We start from the raw sequence: 18,462 nt of genomic DNA, 5'->3' as shown, positions 1-18,462 counted from the left end.
TTTGTCCTGATCTTTCATGGTCACAAGGCCTTATCTGATGTTGGTGTTCTGTGAAATTGTTTATGTTCACCCAGAGAGCACCAGGGCCTAGCTGTGAGTGCTCAGCCACCTCCTGGATGTCTGCTTTTCTTTTTCTCAGTTGCAACAAATAAAATGCCCGACATTTGCTAAACTGCTTCTATTGAGATATGTTACAAAAATATATGTATAGTCTGATTTTTTTATAGAAATAAAATTATGTATATATTAATATTTGTATAAGGCCACCTATGAAATTATTAGTGATATTAATAATAGCTGAGCAGGATTATGAGTGTTCTTTTTGGCCTTCATTGGCATTTTCTGCCTTTTTCTTTTCTTTTCTTTTTTTTTTTAAAGAAAACACATTACTGGGGCACCTAGGTATCTAGTCAGTTAAGCCTCTGCCTTTTGGCTTGGGTCATGATCCCAGGGTCCTGGGATCAAGCCCCACCCCAGGTTCCCTGCTCAGCAGGGAGTCTGCTTCTCCCTTTGCCCCTTTCCACTGCTTGTGCTTATATACACTTTCTCGCTACTAAATAAATGAATAAATCTTAAAAAAAGAAAACATACATTACTTTTATAGTAAGAAAAAGCAATAATAAAAGAAGGTATAAAGTAATCTCAACTATTTTGGATCTCTTTTTAACTTAACATTGCAAATCACATGGAATTCCCCGCATTGTTGAAGTCTAATCTTAACTCAGACATTCTTTAATGGTTATGTAGTATTCCATCCTATTGATCTGTTTAATTTTTCTTAACCATTCTCATATTATTGGACAATTAGGTTGTATCTAGGTTTTAGTTATCGTAAATCATGGTGTCATGAAGCTAGAAACCATTGGGCATGAACTTGCACTATGCTTTTTAATTTTTTTTCCAGAGCTAATTTTCAGGATTGGGATTACTGAGTGGAGAGATCATGATTATTTTTTAGGCTCTAGATGCATACCACCACGTAAGTTGCATTTGAGAAAACATACCAATTTACTCCAGCCATGTATGAAACTACCTGTTCACCACATATTCTTTGCCAAATTTGATATACAAAGAAAGATAGTCCGTTGTTCTATTTTGTAACTTCTTTAAATTATTAGCAATTTCGAACATTTTAATTTACTGGCCACTTATATATCTTCCTTTGTGATTTGTCTGACTGTATTCTTTGCTTGGGGCACCTTTTAATATTACCATAGAACCCAGGACAATGAAGACTGTCCATTTGATATTTATTGTCAGTTTGAGCACAAATTATTGCTGCTTACTGAATAGCCTGCAGCCTTTTCTCCAATTTTGGCTAAATCTGGAATAATTATTCTTGTTCCCAGGGAGACATTATATAGAAGTCATAATGAGACTGTAGAGTAGACACTGAAGCCTGTAAAAACAGGACACATATAAGCTCCTACAGAGATGTGAATCTGCCCTCAAACCATCAGCTCTGCCACATGCACAGAGGCTGTCAAGGACAGACCAGTGTGCCCTGTTAAAGGCAAGTTCAGTTGACTTGGTTTCTTCTGTAGATGGTGGCCTGATCTTTATATTTTCCTCTTCTGCTTTACTTTGAATTGAGTGAAATACTTGTTCAAATACATAAACCTGTGTGTTGAGGTGACTTTTTCTGCTACTCAAGACTTGGCAGTTTCTTTATTTCTTTTTCATAATCCCCACCATGCGAAGATGTCCCTCCAGTATTCTGTAACTGAGATTATGCATAGTTAAAATCAGAGATCATTGTGCATCACACAGACCATTAATTCAAGTTTAATCACCCAGTGGATGACTTTTGTGTTTTGCTGCTGCTAAAGGGGTCCAACCTTAAACCCAGCCCAGCAGATGTAATCTTAAAGAGCGTATGCATATGCAGACATTGCAGATTGCTGGCATAAATAGGAGCCTACCGCACATGTGGCCACATTTAATGCTAAACCCATATAGATGGGTACACAGATCTATGTCTATCTGTCATCACCAGTATTTTAATGTAAAGGAAACTGCTCCTGTGTGGTACCTTTAGCGTTTAGCTTCTTCTGTTCTCATTGAACCTGTAGCTTGGTAGGGTGTTTCTTAAATTCCTTGTGTTGGTAGGGTGTTTCTTAAATTCCAAAGTGGTGTTCTGTCTACCTAGTTTTCACGGGATTGGTTAACTTCAAGGGCTTGTCCAAAACCTGTGTTGCATTGGCATGGCGTTTACTCAAACATCACTCAGAAGCAAGTGGTCTGTCAGGCTCTGGAAATCTGTGTACAGAGATTTCCCGTCATAGCAGTTTGGGGCCATTATTTAACCTCTTTTAAACATGTTAAATTACTTTAAGGGAAAGGAGATTGAAGGATTATAATTCGTCCAGCACATCACCCCTGAATTTAAGCAATACTCTATCTGGGAAATGCTCTTTCTCTTCCTATGTGCTTTATGTTCCTTCTTGATGGAGTCTGGTAAAGCTGTGTGTTTTAAAACTCTGGTCCTGGGCCAAAGCAGGAAGCCATACACAGGCACCAGTTGTTCCCCTCTTGGTCACCCTGACCTCTATCCAAATCCAGGACTCCTGTCTGTCGTCAGCAGCCAAACCCATCCCAGATCTTCTCTGTGCTAATTTTTCTCTCTTGTTTTCTTGACTTTTATTTATTTTTAAGATTTTTAATTAATTTATTTATGAGAGACACAGAGAGAGGCAGAGACACAGGCAGAGGCAGAAGCAGGCTCCATGCAGGGAGTTTGACATGGGACTCAATCCCAGGACCCTGGGGTCACGCCCGGGGCTGAAGGCAGCGCTAAACCGCTGAGCCACCCAGGCTGCCTGCTTTCTTGACTTTTTAAATTTCATTTCTAATCTTTTCCAACTTTGGATTTTTAAATCCTTCCAGGACAGGTCCTGCACATCATTTTGCCATTTCTCCATTTCTACTAAGACAGTCTACTTGGGCGTGTTCTAACTTGCTGGGTTTTTCCTTTTATTTCTGTATTTCTCTTTTTCCCTTGAGCTCCAGCATCTTCTGTAATCTGATGTCTTATCTTTATGGAGTCTGTTTTCTCTAAGCCCCTCAGTCCTTCCTGCAGTAATGCACCTGCTTTCCAGGACGCACCTATGGGCTTTCCCCACTGCCCACTCTTCCCTGCACCCTTGTCTGCCTCAGAGCAAGCAATGCCACTGGTGTTTAGGAAACCTAAAGGACTCAGGTGATTTATATACTTGAAAGATCACAAGATGATTAAAAAGGGGCCAATCATACTCCCTTTCCTCCATCAGGGAAGAGTGGACGATAGGTAATGACAGGTGTTATGTTGCCAGAATCGGTGGCTTTATTACAGCACGATAGGAGTCACGCCCCATGTATGGGAGATTCTGGGATGTGCATCCTTACCACTCTGTAGTGTAGCAAAGTACTAGATAGATTTATCAGCACAAAACATAGGAGAATAAAGTATATTGCTGAGGATGTGAGGGCTCCTATTGAAATATAAGTACCAAGAGTGCTGACTGCCAGAATGTGGATTTATGGGAAATAAAGCCCTAGAATATTTTCTCCAACAAAAAATAGACCTCTTGGAAACAGTTTTTCCTTTCTATGTACTTAGCTCCCATTGAGTTTAAATTGCTCTCAGTATTGTGATAATGACAATTCAATATTATGGGATGTGGAAGATGAACCAAATAAATTAACCAGCTGCTTTTAAAGGTAGCTCACGCAATGAGTTACCCTCTAAAATGCTTTGTAGAACATTCATGCTCAGTAGGTCTCTAGGCAGTTTTATGACTAGAAGAAAGAAATAGATTTTATTAAATGTCAGTGAAATACAGGCAGATAGTTTTGCTGTAGTTAAATTAATGTAGACTCTTTGTAAGAAAAGCAGCTTATCTTTTCTTAAGTCACTGAAGCAGAACTTTCCTTGGCATTCCTGCCAGACGGGGTGTTTCGGCTTGAAATTCCCATAGATGAGGATCAAAAAAGCAAATGGAGAGTGGATTTTGTGGTCCTTTTCCCTCCTGTGTGAAACAACCATGGGTCCCACAGAATGCTGTAAATCAAATCCTCCCCCCTGTGCTGCCTCCTCGAATTTAAAGAGTCTCAAAGGACAGTCATGGGAATGCTTCCATGATTACTGGTCCATTTAAGGTTTTCTGCTATGTATGGATTGGAAAGTAGGACTCGTGAGTAAGGAAGAAAGTGTAGTGGAGAGGGAAGGCAGAAATAAGTGCTTCAGGGGCCAGGGGAGGTGACAGAGAGAGAGAGTAGCAGGCCAGGGCTAGACAAGCAGGAGAAGAGGGCATGGTGGTGATGGTGGAGCATCTCAGCAGCGCACAGACACGGTTCAGACCAAACAAGAGGCCGGGTGGCATCCCGGAAATGAAGGAACTGTAGTCAGCTAAACTGAATAGAGGGAGGTGAACCTTAGAAGTCCTTCCCAAATTTGTGATAGGTTGTGTACAAGTTATATCCTCTGCCACCGAGCAAAGGGAACTGAACCAACATTTGAGGCGTAGGATGCCTCACGTCATTAAGATGCCAGTGTGTCCAAAATTGCTTAGGGACATCACTAATGAAAGGCTGAGTAAATGGAAGGTTTGGGGTATGATGCAGCTCATCCTGCAGCAAACAAATTGTGTGAGTAGACAAGGAAAGAGAAAGAATGAAACTGCTAGGGTCAGGGAAGCCTACTCAGTATCTAATGTTTATTGCGCCCTGTGCGTCTAGCAAAGTAGATGTGGTTTCTTTCCCTGATGCATTTGCCGTGTGTGGGGGAGATGAAAAGTAAATACATGATTCCCACTGAACAATATAAACTGTAGTATTCCTTACCCCATGATAGGACCAGCATGACCCTAAAATGTATCAGAGCCAAAAAAATAGGAGGACTTATAAAAGAATTCTAAACGAAGATCTTCCCCAGAGGCCATTTGTTTACAGAGCATTTCTTCTTTTTTCATCCACAATATATGAAGGTAAAATTGATTGAAACTACTGCCATTTGAGAAACATCAGATAACAACATGAATCATGTCTAAATTTGTGATGCAAATTAGTTGAGATTTGTTTTCCTTTACAGAAAGGAGGATGTTAGCCTCCCCCTACCTTTTTCTTGAGCGCTCATCAGTTGCACAGAATGACGTGCACCGTCTGTACTATAAAAATATTACGGAAGAAGTTTCTTTGATTCCATGTCAGAGCAGGGTACACAAGGTTTATTGTAAGAGAAATCTGGAAAGTCAGACTCAACCATTAGACCAGCTGAATTCAGAATTCTCTCCCTCCTCTTCTTCCTGCCCTCTGCTGGAGGTTTTCCTTGGAGCTGGAGCAGGAGACAAAGGGAGGCCTGTCCAGCCGGCCTCAGCTTCCTGCTGTAAGCCACAGCACACCGACCCCAACAGAAGGGCTCAACTGGAATGCGTTTGGGTATTGGTTGGAATTGCAACAAGACTTCATTAACAGTTTTCTAAAGTTAATGTTTTATTTAAAAAGTAGCTACAGTTTATGTGAGTAAATTCTAATACATATTCACTGTGATTCAAACATTCCTTCTTTCTCTAGGTTTCATTGAATCGTTGATACTGTTTTGTTTTGTTTCAACTATTGCCTTAAATTATCCTGATTATCATAATCAGAGAATGGATTTTCAGCCCTCTACATATTAACACAAAAATAATTCACATGTTCCATGCAGACTAATTAGTGAAATAAAAATAAGTCTCCTATCACCTCTCTCTAGACTTAATTATGATTACTTTGTAATGTATCCATCAGATTTTTATATATGGGTACACATATTTTTTTTAAAGGTTATCATATTTAATATTGTTTTGTGATCTGCTTTTTTATTTAATGGGCCCTGAAATCTTTTTGACATTAATAAAGATACGTGTATAGTCATGTGTAAATGGATGCGTAGTCTTTGGTGATGTAGCTCTGCCACATTTAACTTGATCATTTCCCAGCTGTTATAAATGACTTTACATACTTCTTTACTCACTTTTCTGATCATTTCTGAGCATAAATATCTAGGTGTGGACTTCTGGGGTTATTTGCAAAACTTTGATTCCCCCACTGCTAAAGGATTTTCCAGAAAGGGAGTGAGTTAAGGGCACCTGGTTCTCTGAGCATATGCACCCTGCCCCAACCCCCAGTTCATTCTTCTTCATTTTTTTTTTTTTTTTTATGTAGTCATACAGAGAGAGAAAGAGAGAGAGAGAGAGAGAGAGGCAGAGACATAGGCAGAGGGAGAAGCAGGCTCCATGCACCGGGAGCCCGACATGGGATTCGATCCCGGGTCTCCAGGATCGCACCCTGAGCCAAAGGCAGGCGCCAAACCGCTGCGCCACCCAGGGATCCCCTATTCTTCTTCATTTTGACTCAACTTTGTCAGTTCTTTCTTTTCTTTTTACTTTGTCTCATTTCTAGGACCACTGCTATACTGTTTTATGTGCTAATTTTAGCAAACGCTCATCCTTCCACAGATTGCTTAATTAAAAAAAATTCCTATTATTCTCACATATCTTCAGAATGAATTGATAACATTTTGGAAGTTCTATAAATAATTCCTTTGGGGTTTTCAGTGCACTTCCATCAAAATCGCAGATTAACTACTAAAACTAAGGCTCTTCAGTGAGAATTTTGAGTCTTAATATCCAGGAAGATAATATATCTTCACATTTCTGTAGCTCTCCTGTTATATCTCTCAATAAAGTATTTTTGTTTTTGTCATGTAGCTAGTGCATGCACATTTGTTTTTGTTCCTTTTCTTTTAGAGCTGTAGACTCCCTTGTTTACAACTTCAACCACATCCCCTGAAGTTTAGATTTGCAGCATTTGTGTTCTCGTTTTCAAAAGTGCTCTGGTCACAGTATGATTTCCTTTCCTACTCCATATAGAGTATATATTATTTTAATTTCAACTTTACTTTGTGTTTCTTATCCTTTGGTGTGAATTTGCTTGATTTTGTTGTTACCTAAGAACAGAAGAATTATTTTTAAAGTTCTTGTCTGCTTGATGGATGATCTCTTTCATGTGGAGTTATGAGTGAGATAGGGAATAAGGGAGATGTCTCTTATAAGCACTGTTGTTTTCAAATACTGAGTTTTTCCATATTGCTGGTATCTTTTCTTGTTCATATTTACTGGGAGAAGTCTATATTCAGTATTCACAGTTGTCGTTGCTGCAAATGTGTCATAGATTTTGTGAGAACTTGTCCAAATCTTTTATTCTGGACATGATAGGAGAAGGAAGTTTTATGTTCTCCTTCGTGCCTGGATTGGAACACAATTGTCTGTTGGGGAAACAGCTTCCAAAGAGTATAATCATTGATGCAGCAGGAAAGTGATGTACGTGTTAAAAGCCTGCTTTCTGTAATCACTGAGGCACTTTAAAGTTTGTGCGAATGCTGCCCACCTCTTGTGGTGCACAGCCACCACTGGTGGGCCCCCACCCCATTGCCAGCACATTTGTTTTCTCCTCCCAAGCTGTGTGGCCGAATGACAGCGGGAGTGGCTACTCCCATGACACTACCAATGCTGACCATGGCGTGTGTGTCCCTGAGCGCAGTTTTCCCCCTGATTCCCCTTACCTCCACACCATTACACTGAGCAGAAGATGTTTTGGCATGCTAGTACCTACCCTACCAGCTCCTTCCCAGATGGGCTTTTTCCTGTAGGGAGTTAAATCTTGGCCTTCACTGAGGCTTTCTTTCGGTCATGTTCAGTAGTCGTCTTAATTTAAAATTTGGGTCATTTAATTTTCTTTGCACAGGTGCGGATTGTTCCCCTTTCATGCAGCATCGGTCACCCCTAGGTGGGATCAGAGGGAGAGGAATCTGATGCCGTGCCACACCACACTTTCCTCCTTGCTATCCAGCCAGTCACTCCTTCTAGCAGGTCATTATGGGGCACTCTGGGGGCACAGCCCACTTCTTAAAATCCTTTCCCATCTGATCCACCACAGGTGGGAAGATAGACATCATCTTACCAATTCCTCATGTTTAATATAATTGTTTTTAGTTACCCATCTTTCGTGGAATGTGTACAGCAGGAGGCTGTATTCTCAGGCTTTCTTCTCCTTCCTCAGATTTCACTTACCCAGTTACAAAATACTGAACACCTTCAGTGACCTTCTTGACTGTGTTTTTTGCATCATGGCCCAGGGAGAGGGAGAATCACAGACAGAGGACAGATCTCTGGGTCTTGAACTGGGAGCAGGGAGGCATGGTAGTAGTGATTTCTTACTTAGAACCTGGACTGAGAAAGGATGAGATGAGTGGGAAGAGCTTCGAGAGCAAAGAGGATATCTTGTATTTGTCTGATGGGAAGACAGGATCCTATATGGTCAGTAAAAGCCCTCTCCATTATGGACTATGTGAGGCCACCTTTCTTTTACATGGATAATAGAGAGCTTCAGACATTTATGTCATTTTAAAGTGACCATCCTCAGTGCATTTGTGAAGATGGATACTTCATTTTACAGTTTTGGTGTGTTGTCTGTGTGTGTGCCCCTTTTGACTGAAGGAGCCTAAGTATTGAGAAAGATCTGTAAGAAATATAAATAAAATATGAATTTATTCTCTTTCTCTTGTTACCGATCTTTCCCCTTTAGAGGTGGGAAGGGACACAGACTATGCTTAAGATAAACTGAAATTTACTCTAAAGATTGGAATTTTTAAAAATCTGTGATGGAATCTATCATCAGCATTGCTTTTAAGAGGTAAACATATATTTCAGGATTGCATGTCTGAAGTTATATATTGTAAATTATATATTATATAAATTATATATGTTATATTGTATAAATGTCTTAAGGGATTTAAATTGGATATATCAAGAAAAAATACTGTGTCAATAATGCATGAAATACTAGAACTACATTTTCACCAGTCCTAGATATTTTAACCAAATTTAGTAATAAAATTTATATGGCGGAATTTTTTTTTTTTTAAGATTTTATTTTTAAGCAATCTCTTACATCCAGTGTGGGGCTAGAACTTACAACCCCCAGGTCAGGAGTCTCATGCTCCACTGACTAAGCCAGCCAGGTGGACCCCCAGCAGATTTTTTATTATAGATTCTTTCTTTTAAAATAAAGACCCTAGCTAACTATAAACTATTTAAAGAAGTTTAATCCTAAAGCAAGTTTGTCTTATTTTATGAGATGAATTACTCTTCAGGCATCATTGTTAAATTATTTTTTGTGGGTTAAATGAAAAACAGGTTGCTCTCTGACTATTGCAGTTTAAACCATGACTAGTATTTTACTTTCAAGGAAAAAATTATGAGATTTTGATTTCCCAAGTTACAAAATAAATTAATTTCTGGGCAATCACTTGAAGAACTTTCTGTGACACGAACTGACTAATCTGTATTTTCTCCATGAATTTTGGTATTTTGGTGCCATCTTGTGGCTTGACTTTGTAGTAACATCATTCAGTGGAACGGCAAAAAAAAAAAAAAAAAAAGAAAAAGAAAAAAGAAATCTAATATATGCTTCTTAGTTTTAAAAAATCTTTTATATTTTTCCCTAGTTGCTGCTATTTGAACGATCTTGGATGAGCAGATGGAAGTCTTCTGTTTTGCACGAAGGGGAAGGGAACATAAGGAGTGTGAAGTGGAGAGGCCATCTGATTGCTTGGGCCAATAATATGGTAAAAGCACGTCTTCATCTTCCTGATTCTTCTTCAGAACCAGAAAAGTGGCCACCTTGAGAGAGCTGTGACAAAGGGGAGGATGCCACTGACTGCGGTGGTCTTTTCTAAGACATACAAGTGGAAACGCCCTTGTACCTGGAAGGTTAAAGAGATTAGATTGCCTTTGGCTTTCATAATAGAGTAATTCCCAACATATGCTGGGCTTTGTTTTGGAGTAAGAAACCTGAGGCATGGAGAATAGCCAAGAAAATGAAAAGGCATCTTAATAATTGAAGGATTGCATTGGGAATGTGGTGTTGAAAATACCATTTGCCTGTTAGCCAAGGGCAAGTAACAGCCACTATGGAACAAGAACAGGAATAGCCGATCTCGTTTTACTCCCAGTACAATCACAGGTGAAAAAGAAGCCCGCCTTTAAAAAGTAGATTGTAATTTTTGGTGTTGCCTCCTATTTAAAGTTTTTACTCAATATGAGATAGGGTGAGTAGAAAGTTTAAAAATTAGCTTTTGACATCTGGCATATCTTTTGGGATTTCAGGATATAATTTCGTAAATTCGTTCTGTTCAGTTTTAAGTGGTAGACTTCTCCCAGAACCTACTTTGCTATTCAGGACTTTTCAAACTTCTCCCAGGTCACAGTTAAAGGTAAACAAACCTGTGACCTGTTGGTTTATTTTTAGTTAGCTGCTTGCTTGATGTTTCCATTTCAATGCTTTAAAATGTCAGGTATGGTTTTCTTTACACATAGTGGTTTGTCAGATTCAAAGCTTTTCTTAAAAAAAAAAAAAAAAAAAAAACTCCACATTTCTATAGTGGAACAATACAATTAGAAATGTTACTTGTCTGTCATTTTGGAAATGGCGGTGCTTGATATCTGTCCATTTCACATTTGTGTTGTATTTGAGCCACCGATGCTGTCTGCTAATAAACTCTCTTTTGTCCAGGAAGAAGGGTAGAGGTTTTCTTTTGTTGTGGGTTCTCACAGGGTTTGTGGAGTAGGAGCATTTTTTTTTTTTTTTTTTGCATGGCTCCCAGCCGTGCTCAATAAACACTGTCAATATTTTGCAGTGCTAGTTATTGGTGGTGTATGGCAGTGGCTGTTAATAAATTTTTCCTTTCCTTTCCTTCTCCTGAGGAGAGGACGCTTAATGCTATTGTATTTTCCAGGGTGTGAAGATTTTTGACATCACCTCAAAGCAGAGAATCACCAATGTGCCCCGGGATGATATAAGTCTTCGTCCAGATATGTATCCCTGCAGCCTCTGCTGGAAGGACAGCGTGACGCTGATTATTGGCTGGGGGACTTCTGTCAAGGTGGTTTTGCTTGTCTTTATAATAAGTCTGTGGTGTTATAGATCCACTGAGAATGGTCCAGAAGAATATGAGTTCTTGAATGGCTTCTTGGAACCAAAATATTTTCCCCTGAATATTATCGTCATGTCCTATTCATTTATGCTCAGATCCTCTCATATGCATCAGTTTGGAGATAGTCTTTCTTTTCCTTGCCATGCAGAACAAATTGTGAACTCTTCCTTGTTCACAGTGGTGCTGCCATTTGTGATCATCTTTAAATTTCTGTCACCCGTTGGCCTTAGCTATTTATGGAACCTGTGGTTGGTTTCGTTGGTTTGCCAGGTTTTCCATTCTTTATTGTTCTTTCCATTACCCTTAGCTTCTTCATTAGCATTGATGGTAGAAAAAGAACTCTAAAGCTAAATCATCCCGCTTGCTTGGTCATAATTGGATGGAGCAGAGGCCCAGACGTATTATTGATAAAATTAGGGGCTGTTCTCTGGCATACAACTATCTGCCCTTTGTGTGCCTGGGTAAATGAAATTTAGCCATTCTACAAAGCTCATTCACATTTATTTTTCGCGTGCCAGTGTTTGCCTTGTATTACATATTTCAGAACCCAAAGTTGTTGGCTTCCCTTTAAAAATATATAATTTAATCTAAACAAAATAAACAAAAAATTAGCTAAGAATAGTGTAAGAAAGTATCCCAGCTAACTCAGGCTTTAAAGTTAGACAGGTTTGGGATCAGTTCCAACTTCACATACTTCCTGAGTGAGCCTAAGCCTTACTCTCATCCACAAATGGAGCACTGATTGAACACCTGTGTGAGCTTTGGGGAGAATTAAATGAGGTAATGTGTACAAATAGCTGAGCATAGAATCTGACATATTGCAAGGGCTTCATAAACCTCAGTTGTCATTGTTCCATGAAATTCTAGAAAACTCTTGAAAGAGACATGGTTATTTGAAATGTACTCTTCTCTGGAAAAGGAAAGCATAAAAATTGTTAGTGCAGTGCTTCTTATTAAGCAAAACAAGCATTGTTAACTTGAAGTAAGGTCCTCGTGACCCTTAGGTTTGTATGATTCAAGTTCTTTCTTTCTTATCTTCATGCGTGAAATGAACATAGCCTGATTCACATTTAGAGTAGCAGAAGAGGTGTGCCCAATAGTCTAGGATTAAAAAAAAACAAAACTAAAAGTGATTCTCTAGTCTCCTTATCCTGTATTTGTGGCTACTCATCCAATAAACTCATGTTCTTGATTTTTTTTTTTTTTAATTCCTTAAATGACCCAAGTGGCTTTTTGTTGTTGTTTAAAGTTGTGATTTTCTTTTCTTTTGGGGGAAAGACAAGGACAATTAGGCTATAGGGACACATAAGTTTACTGATTGCTACCAGAAATGCTGTCTCTCTTCAGCTGAATAATGGCCCTCAGAGATAGCATGTCCTAACCCCACAACCCATAAATGTTTCTCTGTATGGCATGACATACCATGAGTTAAGGATCTTGAGATGGGAAGATTGTCCTTCTTGATCTGGGTGGGCCCTAAATGCAGTCTTAAATTCTTATGGTATTCTTACAGAAGGAGCACCACCACAGAGAAGTGGAAGGCACCATAAGCGGGGAGAAGGGGACTGCCTTGCTGACACCCCTCCCTTTAAGCCCTACCCAAGGGAATGCCCACAGCCGCCAGAAGCTAGAAGAATCATGTCACAGAGAGCTTCTCCTCTAGAGCCTCTTGGGGGTGTGCGGCCCTGCCAACACCTTGATTTGGGTTCAGTGAAACTGGTTTTAGACTTCTAGCCTTCAGAACTTTGAAAGGACAAATTTCTGTTATTTTATTTAATTAAGATTTTATTTATTTGTTAGAGCAAGAAAGCACAAGCAGGGGGAGCAGCAGAGGGAGGAGAGGGAGACGCAGGTTCCTCTCTGAGTAGGGAGCCCAATGTGGGTTTGATCCCAGGACCCTGGGATCATGACCTGAGCCAAAGGTGGACATTTAACCGACTGAGCCACGCAGGTGCCCCACATTCTGTTATTTTAAACCACCAAGTGTGTGATAGTCTGTTAGAGCTGCCATGGGAAACTACCATGCTTTCATTGTGCCCAAATCATGATCCAACTCATATATGTAAGTTTTCATATCAAATGTTTCTTTTTATTGGGAATTCTTCTTATTCCAGCTCAATTAGCAGGACATTGGGTGCTGCCTCTCAGTTGAGAATCCAACCCCCCCACCCCGTGTTCTGCCGGGGGAAGAGAAGATAGGACATTATCTCTCCTCTCAGAGAGCAGTCTTATTGGGGAGAAACAGCCACAGATTGTAGCAGAGTGTGCAGTTAGAGCTAACCATTTCCTTTTTTCATTCACCCATCAACTACTTACTGATGTGCCAGGCAACAGTGTTGGAGTGTTGCAGATACTTAAAGGAGCAGATGAATTCTTTCCTGGGCAACTTTAGGTTCTAGGGGGAAGATGGACAAACAAGTGACTATACCATGTTGGTATTGGTAAATACTGAGGGAAGTAGTTAGGGAAATGAGGAGAGGGGTCAGGGTGGGTGGCATTTAATGTATATCGATCCAGGGAAGACCTCTCTCATAAAGAATGTGTCATTTGCCAGAGATCTGGAGGGAGGAAGTCATGCAGCTCGGGGGAGAGAGGTGTCAGCAGGGACAGCAGCCAGGGCAAATCCTTGAGGCAGGAGTGTGATTGGTGTGTCTTTATGGGACATAAAGCCATTCTCACCACGGTGACTGGAGCAGGTGTGGAGGAGAGGGATAGAAGACCTGAGGGAAAGAGGGAGGTGGGTGTGTTATGTAGGGGCAGACCACGTAGGGCCTCACAGGCCTTTGTGTAATCTTTGGCTTTTAATGTGAGTGAGATGGGAAGCCAGCAGAGGGGTTTTGAGCAGTGGACTTAGTTAAATGATCTAACTTGGATTTTGAAAGGATCACTCTGCTATGTGGAGCCAAACAGCAAAGGGGCAGTGAAGATGAGAGACTGGGAAGAAGGGTACTGCAGGAACCTCAGTAAAAATCCTGGTGTGTTAGATCAGCCTAGTGGAGCTGATGGGAATGACTAGATTCTGGATGTATTTTGAGGGTAGACCTTCATAGGATGTATTGATGGTTTGATGTGGGATACAAGAAAAAGAAGTCAATGGTGACTCTCCTTTAACCTGAGAAGCTGGGAAAAGGAATGTAATGAAGCTACCTTTTACTGACATGGGAGAGATTACTGATGGAACACGTTCAGAGGGAATGTCGGGAGATGTTTTTGTGTGTGTCCGCTTGAGATGCTGTTAGACACCTAAGTGGAGAAGTGGAGGAGACAGTTGGATGGAGCAAATTAGCATTCCTGGGTGAGAACCTGCCTGTCAGTGCAGAGGCTCTTGAAATCATTGATCTGTTGTTATGCAGGACGGGAAGTTAGGATAGTGCTTCACTCTCACCTACCTGCACCTGCTGCTACTGCTCTGAGGCACATACTGGGATAGAGCTCAGACCACAGAACTGAGACGGGGAGAGGAGAGCCCAACCGTCAGTACCGCCAGTGTGCTGGTCTTCAGAGAGGTTGTAGCATGGCCAGAGAAACAGTCCGGCCTTGGCATGAGTTCCCTTTTTGGGAGGAGGCTTCCTCCCCTGCCAGGAGATGCCTCTGCTTTGTACTTCTGTACCTCCCCTCACCTTTGAGTGAAAGGACTTCTTTTTGTGGCGTCCTCACTGCATCATACTCTAAGAAGAGAGCTGTGTCTATTTCTCAAAACCCTTAACTCAGGGCTGGTGCTCAGTAGTTGCTCAAAGTGCTGGTTAATATTATTTATGAATTACTTTCTATTATTCCCAGGACTCTGGGATCATGATATATATATTATGTATTGTGTTATTATAACATATTATTACATTATATTATACACTGATTTTAAACGATTTTTTTAAATTTTAAAACGAGAGAAGAGGAGCATGATACCACTTATATGTAAAGTGTTACTTAGCAGTGAAGCAAATGACTGACATCTAGTGAGAACACAAGCCTAAAGTGAATGTTGCTCAGGTTAGTCACTGGGTGTTTTTGGTTATGTGCTTCTACCACAGCTTTATTTGGACAATGATAGAAGTAGGCCCTAAGTGGAGGTACAGAAATGGGTCATTGGAAACATGTTAAACTGATATTATAGGTTCCCTTCTTCCTTTGTCCTTGAATAAGACTTTACTGAAGAATAATGTTGGAGAACATAAGCAATGGTTCCTGTGTGTCATTGAAATTAATTTCTATCATTTTAAGTCATCAAGTGGATTGTGTGTGCTCCATCTTGGGGCTACATGGCTAATTTAACAAAACTATAGTATATTGAATGAAATGTTATGAAGAGTTTTCCATCAGATAAGTAAAATAACCTGTGAATTTATTTTCTAGATCTGCTCAGTGAAGGAGCGGCATGCCAGTGAAATGCGGGACTTGCCAAGTCGATATGTTGAAATAGGTAAGCCTTCTAGGAGTGTAAGACAACAAAAGAGAGTCCATTTCAATAAAGGGAAACCTTAAAATCATGTTCCTCTTCAGAGCTCATCACTTGGGACCTTAGTGAAGTAGGTCAAGAAGCTTTTGTTTTTAAGTTTTGAAACTTTGCTATGGAGACCCTTCTTTCTAAATATAGTTCTGATTTTCATGCAGTACTACTTGATAGTTGGCTTTGAAGTTGAATAACCATGGGTTCGGGTTCTGTTGTTTCCCACCTGGACTTTGGACAGATTTCTGCACGCCTCTGCATTCTCATCTATAAAATGTGGGAAAGAACACCTTTCCCGTAGGTTGTTCGGAATTTGGAGAGTTCATGCGTGCGCAGCTCATAGCAAGGTACTGACCCCTGGTCCTATCATGTGTATTCTCTGAATATACTAATTTTCATCATCACTGGTCTGGTCCGAACTGCCATAATCTTTTCTCTGGATCACTACAGCAGCCCCCTGACTGGTTCATCTGCCACTGTGAATTATGGCGATCTGGTCTCCCCACTGCAGTCAGCACACAAATCAAATCATGTCGCCACCCTTCAGCCCATTCCCATTGTATGTAACAAGGAGATGAGACTCTTGGCGTGACAGCAGGGATCTGTGCTGCCCCCACCCCTCCCCGGCCTCCGCAGTGTTAGCTCATACAAAGGTCTTCCTTGGTCTCTGCACTGCAGCCACACTGGCCACCTTCCACCCATCCATGCTTCTTCAGGTCTCTCTAGAGGGCTCTTCTTGCCTTTTTATACTTCATTGACCCTTAATAATTCCTCAGCTCAAGTATTGCTTGAGAAAGCCCACCAGGAGAGCCCACTGGACCTTGCCACCTGGGTCAGACCTTCCCCTCTGAAGCATATGTGTCACTCCCCTTCTTACACCTATGTCACTTGCCGTGATTTCAGTGTGGGTTGGTCCCTTCTACCAGACAATTCTGTCTCTGCTCAGTGTTTGTATCTCAGGGACATGGCACATTGTAGATACTGAATAATGCCAAGTGTTGAATGGACTCAAGGAAACACACATTTAGGAGACAGATGTGAAAGATGATCTATCACTACTTTTTACATCTTAGTTTCATAACTTAGTGTGAAAGTTATTCAGACAGAAAGGATGAAAGCAGAAGGACTTTTCCCAATTAAACAGATATACTAAAAGCTATTTTTGGATTATTTAGAACCAAGCAGGAGGAGACAAAGTCGTGTGGCAAAGTTTTGCTGTATTATAAGTCAGCTAGAAAGTTCATTTGCCTCTTTGGATGATGGGTGGGCAATATCACTTTGATGGGTTCTTATAACAGCGTGAAGCTAAATCATTTGCACATGACTGTGTTTCTAAAACCAGAAATATGTGTATTACTCCCATGGCTACTATGGTCACAGCTTTTCAATCTGGGATGTTTTGTGCTTTTTAATAATTTTTTGCCTTAGAGGGAGAAATCCGTGCATAGTTGGGATTGCTCTGAGTGTGGACAGAACAAGCATCTGCAGGATATAGTGGTCCTGAGAAGAACTGAGAGGAACAGGAAACCAGAGAAGACTGGAAACTCGCAGGTCATGGTCATTATTTCAGTGTCTTCTGCCTTCTTTCCTGCCTCCTAGCAAAAGCCTCTGAACATGTCAGTGCACAGTGTCCTGAGAGAAAGTATTACAATATTTTAAATACAAATGAGTGAAACACACACACACACACACACACACACACCGTAAAGAAAACCACAAAAAAACACTCCGGGAGTTTTTAAGGTTGGTAGAATTGCCAGGAAGGCATAAAAGTGTAGCAAGCATCCTCTTCTCTCCTCAGCTGATGTCCATTGCTCTGCACAAGGCATGGGCCGGTGCTCTCTGTGCTTCACCTGCTTCGGTTCACTTCCCCCTCGTGGCAGCCCCACGAGGGGCAGTCAGTTGGCTTCTCAGTTCAACCACGAAGAGAATGGGGGCTCAGGGATATAAATATCTTATCTCAGATCATACTGCAGTGGCATTAGAAATGGTTAGAATCTAACTAGAACCACCACCAGCTTCTGGGGATACAGGGCAGTTTGCCGAATTCCCATATAGTCTTGATGAGCTTGCTTCGCCTTCCCCAGCCAGGCTTTCTGCCCCTGTAAAATGGAGGTGATAAGACCTACCTTTGCCATCTGTTGTGAGACTGAGACGTAAGTAACATCTTTATAACAGTGCTTGGCATACAGTAGGCGCTTACTGAATCATGGTGGTGATTATTACCATGCAGACTTCCAGCCCAGCTCTGCAACTGCTAATAGCTGGCCCAGTGGTGGCCCCAGAGCCCTGGGATCACGTTATTAAAGTATAGTTCATCTATACTACAATTTACGTGAAATAGACCGTGTGTGGGTGCTGGCAGTATCACATTACTGACGTTTTACCACTATAGTTAGTGGTTAAGTACCATTTTTCCCCCTCTTGAGAGCAAACCTTTAAGAATATAAACCATTTCCATAGCAGGAGGCAAAGTGGTTTCGATAAGAGTCCTTGACGAGGATAGAGGAAAAGAGAAATATTAGGAGGTCTGGATTACGATTTGCTTTAGCCCTGAATGGTGTGAGCCACCGTTCTTTAGTAAATGAGGTGAAAATGGCATCAAGGTTAAAGACCTATCAGTGGCTATACATTTCTTAGAAGCTAGATGTTTCTAACTCTTACTCATAAATCAGAATCTCAAGAACAAAAAAGATTTCACTCTCAAACAGATATTAATTTGTTCTTATAAATGAAAAATAATAAAGATAAGGCTTACTGGGCAATTGCCAACCCATGAAGACATTCTCTGTGCATAAGACTTTTTGGCTGTCATTTCTTTTTCCTAATTACACTGTTAAAAGTAGGTTTTTTGTGGTCTAAGCCTGCCATACTTATTTGAACTTGGATCTCTTGCATTATCACAGGACTCCCTCCCTCTTTGGTACTTTCCACCAGTCTTCCATGGGCTTCATGGAATGGCATTTGGACAGCTGTGGAGAAATGAAGCCAGTATTCGTGGGTTATT

At 40.8% G+C, this 18,462-nt stretch overlaps 1 protein-coding gene across 2 annotated transcripts in view; it reads left to right on the top strand.

Moving 5' to 3' along the window:
• VPS41 (VPS41 subunit of HOPS complex) overlaps positions 1-18,462 on the top strand; it is a 164,852-nt gene that overhangs the window by 87,691 nt on the left and 58,699 nt on the right. For both annotated transcript variants that reach the window (XM_026006642.2, XM_072760038.1), the window contains exons 8-10: positions 9,524-9,643; positions 10,814-10,960; positions 15,362-15,428. In XM_026006642.2, the coding sequence (XP_025862427.1) occupies positions 9,524-9,643; positions 10,814-10,960; positions 15,362-15,428 (334 nt within the window). The remainder of the gene's footprint in view (positions 1-9,523; positions 9,644-10,813; positions 10,961-15,361; positions 15,429-18,462) is intronic.

This window comes from Vulpes vulpes, chromosome 5 (assembly GCF_048418805.1).
Source record: "Vulpes vulpes isolate BD-2025 chromosome 5, VulVul3, whole genome shotgun sequence".
NCBI classification, from domain to species: domain Eukaryota; kingdom Metazoa; phylum Chordata; class Mammalia; order Carnivora; family Canidae; genus Vulpes; species Vulpes vulpes.
This window is presented reverse-complemented; position numbering and strand designations above follow the sequence as displayed.